Source organism: Nothobranchius furzeri, chromosome 10 (assembly GCF_043380555.1).
Source record: "Nothobranchius furzeri strain GRZ-AD chromosome 10, NfurGRZ-RIMD1, whole genome shotgun sequence".
Taxonomy (NCBI): Eukaryota; Metazoa; Chordata; class Actinopteri; order Cyprinodontiformes; family Nothobranchiidae; genus Nothobranchius; species Nothobranchius furzeri.
This window is the reverse complement of record NC_091750.1, coordinates 72,774,762-72,792,191: the sequence shown is the minus strand read 5'-3', so window position 1 is coordinate 72,792,191 and position 17,430 is coordinate 72,774,762. Positions and strand designations below refer to the sequence as shown.

Sequence of the window (17,430 nt, the reverse complement as noted above, 5' to 3'; positions counted from 1 at the left end):
ACTCAAACTACTTGTGTCCTAGCATTTATATGCAGATGACATTCAACTGTACTGCTCTTTCACGGACACGGAGTTTAACGAGTTAGCTGACCTGCTTGGTTGCATTGAGCGTATTAAGGACTGGCTAGCCAGCAACTGTCTTCAGTTGAACTCAAGCAAGACTGAAACTCTGATCATCGCTCCTGAACAGAAAGTGCTTTTAATCAAACACCTCGGTTCCCTGAGCTCCTCAGTCCAGACCAGTCTCAGAAACCGTGGTGTTCTTTTTGACCAGTCCATGACTTTGAGCTACCACTCAAAACGTTTAGTAAAGAACTGCTTTTATCATTTGCGAAACATTTCCAAAATGAGAGCTTTTACTTCAAAATCGGACTTGGAGATGATTATCCATGCTTTTATTTCCTCTCGTTTAGATTATTGTAATTCTATCTTTACTTGCTTTAACAAATCAGATGTCAGTCGTCTCCAGTTGGTCCAGAACGCTGCAGCAAGGCTTTTAACAGGGACCAATAGAAGGGCTCACATGACACCGGTTTTATCTTCTTTACGTTGGCTACCGGTCAAGTTTAGAATTGATTTAAAATTTATAGTTTTGACTTTTAGAGCTCTTAATGGACAAGCTCCACAATATTTATCAGACCTTTTAATCCCTCACTCTTCTGGCTGCACTCTACGGTCCTCGAGTCAGAACCTGAAGGGCCCTAAGACCAGATTTAAAACTAGAGGGGACCGGTCCTTTCAAGCTGTAGCTCCCAGACTTTGGAACGCTCCGCCCTTGTTTCTTCATGTGGTCGACTCGGCTGATTCCTTTAAAAAGCAGCTGAAGACACTTTTATTTAGACAAGCGTTTATGTAAGTTGACCTTCTGCTCCTGTCCTGTTTTGCCTTTTTATGTATGTTGTGAAGCACTTTGTGATTTTATCTGTGAAAAGTGCTATATAAATAAAGTTTTACTTTACTTTACTTTACTTCCTTTGGTCCTTCACAATAAGAGTCTCAAAACAACTGACGCTGATGGCAGTAGTTTGTGTTTCACCAACAAACAAAAAGTATCATGCTGCCATAGAACTCGCCCAGACTTCAGGAAGTAAAACTGAACTCAGAGATGAGTTCTGGGAAAAAGTCTTTGGACTTTAATGACTTCCTCTCTGTCGCCATCATGTTATAATTAATAATAAAATAACATTTAAATAAGTTTAAAAGGCTTTAAAGTATTTAAAACTTTTATTTTTAGCTTCAACATCAATTATGATAAAAACGGCTTTTAGGAAAAACCCACTATGAGGTTCTGACCCAGATAGCTGAAACCACTGAAGTACACAGCAGGCTATTTAATAATAATAATAATAATAATAATAATAATAATAATAATAATAATAATAATAATAATAATAATTGTTATTTTCCAAAACAATTTGAATCTGTGCACAAGGAGAGAATAATCAAAAATCAATTTATGACATTAAATGTAGAAGATATTAGACACACACACACACACACACACACACACACACACACACACACACACACACACACACACACACACACACACACACACACAGAACTAACTGGTCTGATTAAATCATTTTAGCCAATTCCAACAATAAGCAGATTAGCATTAGCATAATGATTAGCTAAATCGGATCAATTAGGAATCCTGAGAAGGACGTGAATATTAGTCAGCGGAGTGTTTTAGCTCCTAATGAGGCTGTTTTCCTTTTGGATTATGAGTCTGGCTCATCCTAATTGCTGTTGTTTGTTTTAATCACTTTTTTCATTCCTGTTTTTTAACGTCTGAACATAAAAGAAGAGCCTGTTTTGAACACTAAATCAGGACTAAACCCTCCAGGATGTTCTTCATCCTTCATCTGAAACAGGAAGTGTGATGCAGAGGGAAGCAGGTTTTCCCTGAGATGGAAAAAAGGTGATTATGAAGAATGAATTAATTAAAGAAAGAAGGGAATTGTCATTTAAAAGGTGAATGGTTAAATGACGTCTTTTACGTTTTGATGATCCTTCTCTGACTTTTCTGATTTTAGCCTAAACTAACTTTGGGAAGTTGAAATGATCCGGTTTTCTCGGGAAAGTTCCACATAAAGGAACATCTCTCACACATATGGAGGAATTTGGAGCTCTACTGATTAACCTTGTTGTGCTTTTCTGTATTTTTTTCTTGCAAGAGGACAAAAGTAGTAAAACCAGTCGACCGCCTTTGTGAAAGCCTGACAGGGAAGATGGAGTCACACCTTCCAGAAGAGCGGAGCGCCGGCGGCTCGCTGCCTGACTGAGGATTAGTCAGGAACAACAACAAAGGCTGAAGCTCGTTAGCTTATCTACTGCAGTGTGAAATTCATCTGAGGAACATCAGAGCATCGGATGTAAAAGTGCTAACAAGCAGAGGAAATCGCTGCGGTTTGATTTCACATCAGTAACAAAGAAGCAGACGGCCTCCGACTCCTTCAGACAGGAAATAAAACAGATTATTTACTGACCATGAATCCATTTAAAGCATGAAACACGGTATGGTATATGTTATGTTTGATAAATTCATCCAGTCATCATTAACACGAGCGGAACGGATCAGTCTGAAATCAGTTCAGCTGGAAGTTTTTAATCCATTTAGAGTCCAAACTCTTCTAGATCATATCGTGTTAATATTCACACGTTATTCCCTTCTCCGTCACCCGAGGAGTGCTGCAAAGCAGTTTCACACCCAGAATGGGGAATTCTGCCACCGTTACAGTAGTGTGTGTGAATGGATCACTGATACGCTGTAGTGCAAAACACTTTGGAGTCCTCTGTCTCTGAAAGGCGGCTCATTTATCTTCATTCACGTGTCCGATCCACGGTAGTGTATCTACTGTTGTGCATCTCATAGACTTATTACCACGGAGACTTCCTCATTCCTCTCACCGCAGTCTCCACCTCTAAACTCATGCTTCTCCTCATTCCTGTCCTCGAAGAAAGCCCAACCCTTACCAAAAAGAAGTACACTGAAGTATACTTGAAGTATACTAAAAATGAATACAGTATACTTCCAAGTTTACTTTCAATGTACTTAATAGAAGTATAGTTATCCGAGTACATTTTTTAAATACTACTAAGTATACTTTAATACATACTTACATTAAAGTTTACTTACATTTAGACTATACTTGTACTTGACTCTATCAGAAGTATATTTCACCAAGTAATGTATAAGTATACTTAATATATAGATAGATATATATATACTTATATATAATATATAAGTATATATATATATACTTATATATATACATATATATAGTATATAAGTATATAAGTATATATGTGTATATATATATATATATATATATATATATACTTATATATTATTTATAAGTATATATATATATATATAAGTATATATATATATATATATATATATTAAGTATACTTATACATATATATATATATATACATGTATATATATATACATACAGTTGTGGTCAGAAGTTTACATACACTTGTAAAAAATATTATATAATGGCTCTACTGAGTGTCCCGTTATTTCTAAAACTCTGATTTTTCTCTGATAGAGTGATTGGAACAGATACTTCTTTGTCACAAAAAACATTCATGAAGTTCGGTTCTTTAATGTCTTTATTATATATATATATATATATATATATATATATATATATATATATATATATAGAGAGAGAGAGAGAGAGAGAGAGAGAGAGAGAGAGAGAGAGAGAGAGAGAGAGAGATATAGATAGATAGATATATATAGAGATATATATAGATATATATATTTGGAACTTTTTATTTTTGAATTAGAACAACAACATTTACATGGAGATGCATTTGAGTTTCTTCTTCCCTTCTCCAGGGCAGTGTTTCCCTGAACAAAGTTCGAATTTCCTTGTGGCCATGAGATCTATCCAACTTAACCAAGTCACCAATCAGTACATATAGTTCTGACAAGCTTTCTCTGTATTCATCGTATCTGCTCTCTTCTACATTCTACATTTTACTTTGATCTAGCTAAATAACTCACCCAAAAGACAAAAAAAACATAAATAAAAAAAATTAAAATTAATAATAATAATTTTCACATGAGAGTACTATCTTTCTAACATTTGTTTTATTGGTTCCCAAATTTTTTAAATTTCCCTAGTCCCAGTCATAGTCTTGCATTAATTTGTTCCATTTTGTAGACCTGTCTAACTGTCTCTCCACTGTGCCACCCTTGGGGGTTCTGTGTCCAGCCATAAAACTGTAATACACTTCTTGGCAGTCATAAGCAGAATTCTGATTACGTATGTCTCCATTATGTGTGTATGATTTTTGGTACAGCATGACAAACCATTTTAACTTAAATTGTAATTTCACCTTCAAGGTTCTTTCAATTTCTCCCTAACACCTTCCCAGAATGGTATGAATTTAGGGCAGTCCAAAAGTATATGTGAAAAGTCTCCCACTAGCCCGCATTTTCTCCAACATAAATTTGAAACGTTACTATTTAGACATGATAAGTGGAGTTTTAAAGCATGCATCTTCACCTTCCATTCAAATTCCCTCCAAGACGGACTATTAGTTAGTTAATGGCCTGCTTCAAGTGTTTCCTCCCATTCCTCATCTGTTATCATTATGTTCACTTCCAGTTCCCATTTTTCTTTAATATCTATATTCTTAACAATCAAATCCTGTTGTAAAGCTTTATATATTTTGAAATCAGTCCTTTTTGACATGTCATTTCTGTTTAACATAATCACTTCCTCCATATTAAGTTTGTCCTTGCTTGAAACTTTTCCTTATTTTGAAATAACTACTCTGTCTGTCTGTCCTAAATAACATATTAAGCATGAAATTACGAATTATTGTGAAATTACACGCACAGGAAGTGCTTTTATTTTGTAGCATTTGCTCAGTCAGCTCTCGAAGCTTCTCAGCAGACCGAGAAGAAGAGCAGGGTCGGAGCAGCATTAACCGTCGGAGGTCGCGCTTTTGTTCTGCATCTGCACTTGACAGTCACTGGTTCTGCACCACTGAGCTAAACGTAAGTAGCCACCATAAAAGTTGCTTAAATGTTTTTAAGACGGACATGGTGAGTAATGTTGGCCACGTAGCAAGCTAATATGCTAAGTCATTGCATGAGTTAGCTGTGTTATTAACTTTGTGTGTGACTAAAGTCCGTTTATTAAATGAAACGAGCAGCGCTATCTCATTATTAAAGGTTAGCATTACTTTAGATACTTTTTTATTAGACTTCTAGAGACTTATTCCCTCCATTTTTGTCCCCTCCATCATAATTTTTTAAACGTGACGTTCTGAGAAAAAAAATGAAAGCGGGAGTTCAGCGCCACCAAGTCAAACTTAAACGTCCACTTATTAAAAGTAAATGAGCAGTGGTCTCTTGTACAGCGATGAAAAAATCAGTCTGTGTTGTAAACTATTTCCCCTAGCACCCGTGCGATAGCTTTGCAAGCAGCCTGCTTTTTTTAACCGTAGAAGAGGATTGTGACGCAAAAGATGAAGCGGTGCTGTATCTCGATGCTATGTTCCCTCCTTCCCTCCATTTTTGTCCCCCTCCATAGTTTTTTTAAATAGTGTTCAGTTGCACATATCTTGAACCGCAGAACGCTGTTTCTATTAATTTCACAGTATTTTAGTGTTGTAATTTTGTTCTTACTGTACACTGTTACTCCAGATTCTTAAATGTTATGTTTTTAGCTTTGTGTGGATAAGTCAAATTACACTTGAATCTCCTCACACACACACACACACACACACACACACACACACACACACACACACACACACACACACACACACAATTTAGATGATTAATGATTTAGCTTCATGTATATAGTGGAGGACTGCCTAAAAACGCCGGGGACACACCGCCGGGGACACACCACGGAAGCGCCGCGAAAATGGGGCCGCCTTCATTCGGCGCCCTTGTTGAGCTATTCTATAGACCACATGGGCCGCCGAAGCGCTGCGAATCGCCTCGCGCCGGCGCCCCAACCCGCGCCGTGCAGCGATCATTTCGGCGTCGGCTCTATTTTTTTCGCGAGCCGCGGGTGAATCGCGTCAATTCTGGCAGGAAGTCAAACCTAGACATAAGAGGCAGGCCGGTAAAGTTAACAAAATAAAGCATTTCAAAATAAAATTCCGCAATAGTCAAATGTGTTCGTAATCAGACACTGCAGAAAAACCACACGAACACACACACACATCGAACTTGTGTGCGTGTGTGACCACGTGAAGGGGTGTGTGGTTTTGGGTGTCTTTTCACCGGAGCAAACAGGACAGAGAGGCAGAAAGTCTGAGGCAAGCAGTTAAGATGGATGACTTTAAATTAATTATGGAAGTTGAGAAACACAAGGAGCTGTACGACCCTCGAAAAACATGTTTATTTACGTACCCATTTCGGAAGAAACTGCTAGGATACAGCTGCAGAATTGGAGCGGGTTCCAAGAGATTCAACTGGCAGAAACAACTCATACCATAGGTTCACACACACACACACACACACATGCGCGCGCGCACACACACGTAGAGGAAAATAGCTGAGAAAAGGCAGAGAGGAAATTGAGGACACCAAGTGTTTTAAAAGAAAAACTACAGCTGAGCCGAGGCGCGCCTCGACTGGGGCGCGTCTGATCTGAACTGAGGAGCGGCGAGCAGCGGCCGAATTTCGTGAGCGATTCGCTTCTTGGCGCTTCGCGGCGCTTCCGCGGCCGGTGTGTCCCCGGCCTAACACAGATCTACCTTGTGATTCACAATGTTTTCTCTACTGATTATGCTTCCTGGTGTAGATGTGTAAATGTAGAGCGTCTGCGTTCCTATGAGCTGTCAGCCACACCGGGAAGCCTGTCTATGAATCTGCGGTCAGACTTCAATGATCCAACCCCACTCTCTGCACACAAGATTGATGGCATGCTGCTGTTGACCCCCAAGAGGTTCATACAAGTGAGACCACTGGTGAGTAATTCTCACAATCTGCATTTTTGATGACACATCCTAAATAACATGACTATATATGTATGTATGTATATATGTATACAGATTTGTCTTTTAAAACTGGTGAATATACAATTTACAGGTAATGCCTTTATGCTATGAGTATTAGAGCCACTGATGGAAAAAAAATATAGAATTCTGAGAAAATAAGTCATAAATCTGAGTTTAATCTCAGAGTTCTGACTGGTACCTAAAACAAAAAAAAGGGGGAAATTGGGGAAGATTATGAGGGGGGATCAGAATTCTGACTTAAATCTTAAAATTCAGGCTTTTTTTGTTTGTTTTGATTTTTTTTAACAAAAACAATTCCTAAATAGTTTTTTGTTTGTTTGGTTTTAGGTTCATGAAAAAAGTCAGAATTCTGACTTTAATCCCAGAATTTTGAAATTATCTGACTTTTTTTTTTCTCATTTCTTTTCTTTTTCTTCAGTGACTCTAATACTCTTAGGCAATAAGGCAGTATTAGGGCCACTGAAGTAGGGCTGCAACAACGAATCGATAAATTCGATGTAAATCGATTACTAAAAGCGTTGGCAACGAATTGCGTCATCGATTCGTTGTGTCGCACAACTCTTCCAAAAGCGCACCCCCCCCCCCCCCCCCCCCCCCGCCCGCCGTTGCGCGCAGACCAGAGCAAGTCAGATCAGCGCTAGGGAGAGCCGCAGATCAGCGCGAGGGAGAGCCGCAGATCAGCGCGAGGGAGAGCCGGCAGATCAGCGCGAGGGAGAGCCGCAGATCAGCGCGAGGGAGAGCCGGCAGATCAGCGCGAGGGAGAGCCGGCAGATCAGCACGAGAGAGAGCCGGCAGACTTGCGCTGCTGCGAACCGGTTCCGCATTGTTGCACAGCGATCCAGGCATGCTGCTTCCAGCGCACGGTCCATTCTCAAAGTGGCGCAACCAAAAAACTATAATTAGCACACGATCGTTCATGTCCGCACATGTTCTCTATTTTCTGTCTTATTTGTGCCTGAAGCTCGCTACTGCGGAGCTCATCACCTGTGCTGTGGTGATGTCACCTCACGCAGCATCGAAAACGCGCTCTGCGCTTTTCGGTCAGGAGATCCCTTTGATCTGCTCAAAAGTAACTGATGAGGTGAAAAGGTAAGAATCCAGGCAACAGATTTTCTTGAGAATCAAGAGGAGATGCAGGAAGATGAGAGAAAGACAGGACAGGAAAATAGTTCAATAAAAACAAGAAAACAAAACAAAGTGTTGAAAAGTAAAATGTAGGTAGAGTTATCTCCACTACACGTTTTTACCAGTAAAAAACAATAAGTTATACACATGTCATATTTATACATCTGATACAATTCAGATCACCTTCCAAACTCAGTCACACACCCAGGGCCGTTTCAAGACATTTTGGGGGCCAAGGCAAAATGCCCCCCGCCACCCCCCCAATAACTGGGCTCCCCAGAAGCCTCTGTGTAATTCATACCCTCTCCAGGAATGTTAGTTATACAGTGTTTATAAAAGCCCCTCAGACATTACTGACATGTTCTAATATTATCAGATGAAAAACTAAATTATCAGACATGCTGTCTCATCTGCTGCTTTTCTAAACTTGCTAAAAGTAACAAAACCATTTGAAAGCCACTATTTGTGGATTCTCTGAAAGTTTCCATGGAGTGTGTGACAACTTATTTTTTCATTGATCCTATCGTCTAATCTCACAGCTGAAACAAGCATCCTTAATAATCTGTGCACAGGAAGCTTATGCTGTAGTAAAACAAAAGGTATAATAATTTATTATTAATAAAACCTTGTTGCAGCACTAAAGCAGAAAAATTAGATTTTGCATTAAATATGCAAAATATTTACATATGAATTGTTTTAGAGCCCTTTTATTGGCAGAATCTGATATTAATTTAGTTCTTACAAAAAATGGGTCCCAACGTGGTTTGTGTGGCGTTGCCATAGTGTGACGTCATAGGCACAGATCCCCTGTCCTCTTGTTTGGAAATGGAAATATGGTCACCCTATAAACAACAAACTGTCCACCCGGGCTTTTGCGCTGCACAGAGACGCTTCGCTGCCTATGACTGAACGTCAGTTGAGAGTCATCTCATGCAGACTGACCAATGAAGAGAGGGCCTCAAGTTAAGACCCTCTCCTCATTGGTCAGTCCACACGAGGTGGGTAAAAGGTTACTCTGGGCGGGTTACGTGTTGTCAGGCATTCAAGTATTGAGTATATTTACTGCATATTACAGTAAAATATTCTGTATGTGACCACATTATGGTGATCCTTGGGTCGTGATGATGGAGCCCTTGAATATTGTTGCCCAGGGTACAACAAAGTGTTAATCTGGCCCTGGTTCTGCCGTCACATTCCTGCAGAAACTGGTTGATCACACCGGGGCCAGACTACTAGCGTGTGGTTTTACAACCACAATGTCCTCAGAAGCAAAAACGCTTTTAAAAGGGAGGGAGGAGTCCTAACTGTTGCTGCAGGCGTGTTGTGTGAGAGTGCAGTTATATACTGGTTAATATATTTTTGGGTTCAGTTGCTTTCATGTGGCCTAATGTGAGTCTATTTGGGATCATTGGAATGATCAGCAGCATTTCTTGATGTGACTTTATGGCAGTTGCCCAGGGCATCATCGCAAGGAGGATGGCATTCATTTACTTTTGTTTTATTTGGTATTTTTTCAGTCATTTTTGGAAATAGTGATCAATTTTGATTAATTCACAGCCTATGTTTAATTACATTTAAAATAAATGTCAACAGATGAGATCAAACAAAACAGATGAGAATTGCCCTTAAGCTGTTTAACTTGGACCAAGCATTTTAGGTCACAGATAGATGTAGCTTAGGGTCTCTGTCTATACACCTTTTAAGACAATTTAGGTGATGGCATGTTGTTTTTCTGCTATTGAACTGTTTTCTAATAATGTTGTGTTAAATAAAGTGAAGGAAGGAGAGAAATAACGTTTCCCTAGCAGTTTTTAAAAATTTCCCCATGTAATCCGATTAATCGATTAATCGTGTCGAGACCCCATCCGATTAATCGATTATCCAAATAATCGTTTGTTGCAGCCCTACACTGAAGGAAACAATTGAATACTGAGATAAATGTCAGAATTCTGACTTTATTTATTTTCAGAATTTTTTCTTCTTCAGTTGCCCTAATACCCCTCCGTAATATGTAATGCTAAACACTTCAAATTAACTTTTGAATTCAGCAGTTTATCATTGGATTTAGATGCAGATATCACTGTCTTGGAAAATTGGTCAGAGCAATTTGGCATTGAGTTTGATTAGTAAACTTGACAGTATTTACACTCTTAATCTTCTTAGGAATTACATGATGTCCACACAAGGCGTACCACTGTTCTCCATGCCCTTCCTGTCTATCTACGTGAGGAAACCTCTGGATTTTTGAGGACATGTGTGGTAAGTCCCAGTATTGTAAATTTGAACAAATCATTCTATTTATTTATGCATAAAGACAACACAAGGACAACGCACATGAACATTTTGGAAAAAGTGCCATTGTTTCAACTACAAACCTTTGGCAAGATGTTTAAGCCTGCCACACACGAGAGCAATCAGCTGAGCAAACGGCCTCGAATGACTGTTTGCTCAGCAGAATGCTCGCCATGTGCGCCTGATTTTCACTGAGTTTTCTGCCTCACGAGACACTGAGGTGAATATCTGACCAGTTAGATATTTTCCGCCTCACAGGGGTAAAAACTCGCTGTGTGTGCACTACTGAGCTGCTGGCTAAGCTGAAATATTCTAGTGGCCAATCAAAGCACTTTCTCCGCTCACATGACCCCAAGATGTATTCAGATGCAGCCCCTTGCCCTGTCTGCGTGTCTGAAAAATAAACAAAACGGTACCTTGCGGATCGATGGGCCCACTGTTTCCATTACCCTTTCGGAAGGATTCTGGGTCTTCCAGGTGCATCTCTTGGAGTAAACTGGCATAAACTCCTTGCCTGGTCCATCTTTCCAGCTACTGTACCCATATTTTCCTAACCTTCAAATGCCGGTGGCGGCGACGTTTCAACAAAAAAGGATAGGCATTTCCTCCGTTTCCAGCTCTGTCTCTGTGTTGTTTCTTTTCTGACATGCAGACAGGGGGCTGCCATCTTGGGGTCATGTGAGCGGAGAACGTGCTTTGGTTGGCCACTAGAATATTTCAGCTCAACCAGCAGCTCGGTAATGCGCACACGGCGAGTTTTTACCCCTGTGAGGCGGAAAATATCTTAACTGGTCAGATATTCACCTCAGTGTCTCGTGAGGCGGAAAACTGTCAAAATCAGGCGCACATGGCGAGGTATCTGCTGAGCAAGCGGTCATTCGAGACCGTTTGCTCAGCAGATGGCACTCATGTGTGGCAGGCTTTAAGGCACTGAGAAAAATCAACAATCACTGCAAAGAATTCAAGCAGCTTTCATTAGCATAACACTGGCACACACGGAAGCCATCTCACTTTATTCGTAAATGAGAACACAAAGCAACAGAATGAACGGGGGTAGGGCTGGGCGATATGGCCTAAAATCAATAACACCATATATTGAAGATCTCACCTCGATAACGATAAGTAGACGATAACTACAGGAATGCGTAGCAACAATATTTGTCCACTAGATGGGGCTGTCTCATGTATTACATTGACTAAAATTTTACATGACTCAAGGTGCTACAGCTTCTTAAAGGGACATAAATGTGGCCAACTTACACATCTTTTCATTTTTTTATTATCAAATTTATTGACATGGGAAAAATTATCTGGATGAGAGACAAGAACTTGGATAACGATAAATCTTTGATATGTTGCCCAGCCCTAAACAGGAGTCTATCAGACTGCATTTATTGTTATTTACATGAAAATCTACTGAAATAAAAATGTCCACAGTCAGAGTTTCAGTTCAGATGTGATTAGTGTATGATCTCCCTTTCATTTTTGTAAGGATGATACCAATGAGCCGGACCTCAGGGATGCAGCAGTTGTCCTCCTGACAACCATCACAGATGATGCCGAGAGTCCGGTTACGTACGACCCAGTGAGAATCTGTTCTCCTAGAGGGTGATGTGATTGTCAACCTCTCCAGGCTTCCTGATGCCTTCCTGGTAATGTTCGGCCTCATCTATGCCTTACATCTAGATTATCCGAAGGGACTGACCAACACATTTGAGTTCACGCAGAAAATCTTACTTGGTCTTGATGAGTCTAAACTGTCACCCAAGCTGCAGAGTCAAAAATGACCTGATGTTACATGTGTAACTCAAAATCTGAAAGAGTGGTGGATTCAGATGGCTCACTCTGTTAGAGCATTGTCCACATCCACAATGTAATTTACTATTTGTCTGCTCTTTAATTGTTGATGTTAAAGTAACACACCACCATTTGGGCAAATATGTTCATTTTCCACTTCTCCTTGAGTTAACCCTCCCACTGTCCTAATGGGTAGGACCCCGCGAGGAAAGTTGACCATTGAGCAGGGTTGATGGTTTATCCCTTGAGGTCCACGTGGCAGGGGTGAGGTGGTGCTCACTCCTCACCCCGTCACGTGGACCTCAAGGGATAAACCATCAACCCTGCTCAATGGTCAACTTTCCTCTCGGGGTCACCCATAAAGACAGTGGGAGGAACAGTTGAGTTTTACCTTTTCTCTGTTCGTCCAGCCGTTCTGAGTCTGGCAACTCCATTTGTGGCTTTAGTTTAGCGTGAATAATTGAATCGGATTAGCCCATAGGCTAATCCGATTCAATACTCAACTAGGTTTATGCCAAATGGCATAAAGTACTCACTGACTTACTTGATAGTGGTTAGTGTAATTCATATTTTGTTAATGTTGAATCGATGTGCATCCTGATGTTGCTTTAAACCACCTACTCAAAAAAAGACTACACACTGCTGTTGTCCAGTTTTCAAAAGTGTGCGTTTGTAATTGTTTCTTTCAAATTTTGTTTTATTTTCTGTTTGAGTTGGCTTAATCAGTAACTTTAATTTGATCATAATTTGAAAATATATTTAATATAAACTCCAAATATTTAAGTTTATTTATGGTCTGATATACTCAAATATCTGAGTTTATAAACTCAGAAAATATGAGGCAACTGATTGCCTTACATTTTTTGAGTTCTGCCTACTTATTCGGGTTTACAGTGTATGAACTGTAAAGATTTTGTGGTGTCAGAGTTCACCTAACAGTTCAAGTGTTCATTTTTTTGCTTTGTGTGTTCACAGGGCATGCTCAGTTGAAGTTTCCATCTCTGCGCGTTCAAGATGTAAGAAAAATAACACGAAAGAAATGCAACAATGAAAACTTCAAAAAGGCATCAACAACCAAGCAAGTGGATCCATAAAATGGACTGATTTTTTAAAGGCATTTGTAAAAAGTCTTTCAAAATGGACAGAATTAACACGTCATGTTCAGAACAGTTTGCGTTCTCATCTTTGATTAATCCTGGTAAACAGGTCTGTTTTTGTTCTGTTCTAATCCTCTGTTTAATACATTTAAACAAAATGACTTAGCTATTTTATTTAATTTTTTTTTCTCTGCATAAAGACGAAGTATCAGTAAATAGTGGAAATTAAATGTATTGGTAGTAAGCAAATAGCAGATGTTAAATGTTACTTGCAGTATGTGTTTATAGAAAAAATAGAGATACTTAAATGTACTAAAAGAATATTACGTCAAGTTTACTGTAAAGTGTACTTTCAAAACTGTAAGTATACTCAATTATATAAGAAGTACACTACAAGTAAACATACATTATTACTTTAAGTATAATTTTAAGTATACTTTCAAAGAGAAAAGTATACTCAATTATTTCAGAAGTGCACTACAAGTAAACTTATAATGTTACTTAAAGTTTATTTTTAAGTATACTTTCAAGGGCAAAAGTTTACTCAATTTTATTAGAAGTAAACTTATACTGTTACTTTTAAGTATACTTTCAATGAGAAAAGTATACTCAACTATATCAGGAGTACACTACAAGTAAACTTATATTGTTACTTTTAAGTATACTTCCAAGGAGAAAAGTATACTCAATTATATCAGAAGTACACTACAAGTAAACTTATAAGTATACTTTCAAGGAGAAAAGTATACTCAACTATATCAGGAGTATACTACAAGTAAACTTATATTGTTACTTTTAAGTATACTTCCAAGGAGAAAAGTATACTCAATTATATCAGAAGTACACTACAAGTAAACTTATATTATTACTTTAAGTATAATTTTAAGTATACATTCAAAGAGAAAAGTATACTCAATTATTTCAGAAGTACACTACAAGTAAACTTATAATGTTACTTAAAGTTTATTTTTAAGTATACTTTCAAGGGCAAAAGTTTACTCAATTTTATTAGAAGTAAACTTATACTGTTACTTTTAAGTATACTTTCAATGAGAAAAGTATACTCAACTATATCGGGAGTACACTACAAGTAAACTTATATTGTTACTTTTAAGTATACTTCCAAGGAGAAAAGTATACTCAATTATATCAGAAGTACACTACAAGTAAACTTATAAGTATACTTTCAAGGAGAAAAGTATACTCAACTATATCAGGAGTACACTACAAGTAAACTTATATTGTTACTTTTAAGTATACTTCCAAGGAGAAAAGTATACTCATTTATATCAGAAGTACACTACAAGTATACTTTCAAGGAGAAAAGTATACTCAATTATATCTGAAGTACACTCCAAGTACACTTGTGAGGTTACTTTAAGTATACTTTCAAAGAGAAAAGTATACTCAATTATATCAGAAGTACACTACAAATAAACTTAAATTATTACTTTGAAGTATACTTGTAGTATACTTCAAGTATACTTTTAGCGGCCCAATTTAGTCCCAAGGAGTATACTTCTAAGTAAACTTTAAGAACAAGTATGCAAATAAACTTCTGTACACTTAAGTATACTTGAAATTAAATACTTAAAGTATACTTCTTTTTCGTAAGGGAAAGCCTGGTTTATACCTCTATCAGCGCCAGTTTGGAGTCACACACACACGCACGATGTTCTCTCCTCAGACTTATCCGTCATCTGGGTGGTAGAGCCAGAGCCAGAGGGTGTAGCGCTTTTCTGGGGTATCCGGTCCACAATAGTGCATTTGCTATTGTGATTACGGACCAATCAAAAGTCTCTGTCTCTTACGACGGGTGTTGGGCATGTCTACGCCTGTCGGAGGGCTCTTGTGCCGACTAACGGAGGACAGATTTGTCCGTGAAATACATAAACACACACACAGAGAGATGCGACTGCAATGGTGGCAGGATATCCCAGAAAAGCGCTACGCCCTCTGCTGTCCTAGCGGAGTATTGCTACACAACATGGACGTCATTGAGTGTGAGTGCAGAACAAACTAGCCTTAAATGTGCTGCGTGTTTCCGTACCCATGCTGACGGAGAAGCCCATGCATGGCCCCCGGGCCTCACTTTGGACAACCTGATTTAGAGGGACTGTCAGTTCCAGCAGGTTTTAGATGTTGGAGAAGAATAAATGGAAGACAGGAAAGTGTTTTGTTCCAGATAGCGGTTTGTGATCCAGGTGTTTTGGCTCTGAGACGTCCACAAGGACTAAGAACGTTCTGTCAGCCACACAAAACTAAAAGCTCCAACCCCACGGCCGTGCTTCAGCTTGTTTCTGCAGGATTTGGGACACGAGCCTGATTGTTGTCAGATAAACTTCAGCAGCTTTTATGATTCTATAAAACCTGTGAGCTTAACACCCTTCATTAACTGTTGGGTGGGAACCGGCTCTCCTGGTGACCAGAACACAGAGAGAACAGCTGGAAAAACCTGCTTCCACTCCGGTTCCTTACTTAAGAACTCTTCATCCTCGTCTGCAGACAGCACCTGACCTGAATTCATCCGTCCGAGTCCCCGGTGACCCGGATCGCTGCCGCTGCTGCCGTAATTTTCCATTAGTGTAAGACAGAGGGTCCGATTATGGCAGCAGAACCCAGCGGAGGAGCATGTTAGCGGTAATTATTCAGCTGATGGGTTGTGAGGGAGAGCACTTCTGTCACACCTCCCCTGGCGCGCTGAACTCAGCCAATCAGGATGCAGGATGAATGTTCAGCACTGTGGGCATCAGTCATCACAGCCGAGAGCAGAGCCTTCTGCTTTTGTCCAGCCGTCCTCCTGGTGCAGGAGTCCATGGAACACCTCATCCATCCATCCATCCATCGTCCATCTGTTTATCCATCCATCCATCCATCATCCATCTGTTTATCCATACATCCATCCATCCATCTGTTTATCTATCCATCCATCCATCCATCATCCATCTGTTTATCCATCCATCCATCCATCCATCTGTTTATCCATCCATCCATCCATCATCCATCTGTTTATCCATACATCCATCCATCCATCTGTTTATCTATCCATCCATCCATCCATCATCCATCTGTTTATCCATCCATCCATCCATCATCCATCTGTTTATCCATACATACATCCATCCATCTGTTTATCTATCCATCCATCCATCCAACATCCATCTGTTTATCCATCCATCCATCCATCCATCTGTTTTTCCATCCATCCATCATCCATCTGTTTATCTATCCATCCATCCATCCATCCATCCATCTGTTTATCCATCCATCCATCCATCTGTTTATCCATCCATCCATCATCCATCTGTTTATCTATCCATCCATCCATCCATCCATCCATCCATCATCCATCTGTTTATCCATCCATCCATCATCCATCCATCCATCCATCATCCATCTGTTTATCCATCCATCCATCCATCTGTTTATCCATCCATCTGTTTATCCATCCATCCATCCATCCATCCATCCATCCATCGATCATCCATCTGTTTATCCATCCGTCTATCCATCTATCTGTTTATCCATCCATCCATCCTTAATCCATCCATCATCCATCTGTTTATCCATCCATCCATCTATTTATCTATCCATCTATGTATCCATCATTCATCCATCCATCCATCCATCCATCCATCCATCCATCCATCATCCATCTGTTTATCCATCCATCCATCCATCATCCATCCATCCATCATCCATCTGTTTATCCATCCATCCATCCATCATCCATCTGTTTATCCATCCATCCATCATCCATCCATCCATCCATCATCCATCTGTTTATCCATCCATCCATCATCCATCTGTTTATCCATCCATCTGTTTATCCATCCATCCATCATCCATCCATCCATCATCCATCTGTTTATCCATCCATCCATCCATCCATCATCCATCTGTTTATCCATCCATCCATCATCCATCCATCCATCCATCCATCCATCATCCATCTGTTTATCCATCCATCCATCCATCTGTTTATCCATCCATCTGTTTATCCATCCATCCATCCATCCATCCAGTCATCCATCCATCCATCCATCGATCATCCATCTGTTTATCCATCCATCCATCCATCCTTAATCCATCCATCATCCATCTGTTTATC

General features: G+C 39.5%; 1 protein-coding gene, 1 long non-coding RNA gene and 1 pseudogene across 2 annotated transcripts in view; all 3 read left to right on the top strand.

Moving 5' to 3' along the window:
- LOC139072319 (uncharacterized) overlaps positions 1-17,430 on the top strand; it is a 46,036-nt gene that overhangs the window by 20,616 nt on the left and 7,990 nt on the right. The window lies entirely within an intron of this gene.
- Positions 16,046-16,867, top strand: LOC139072146 (guanine nucleotide exchange factor subunit RIC1-like; annotated as a pseudogene).
- LOC139072311 (nuclear pore complex-interacting protein family member B5-like) overlaps positions 16,784-17,430 on the top strand; it is a 1,622-nt gene continuing 975 nt past the window's right edge. Inside the window, exon 1 of the mRNA XM_070555959.1 lies at positions 16,784-17,430. This exon is cut by the window's right edge and continues 975 nt beyond it. Coding sequence (XP_070412060.1) covers positions 16,916-17,430 — 515 coding nt within the window. The 5' untranslated portion in view covers positions 16,784-16,915.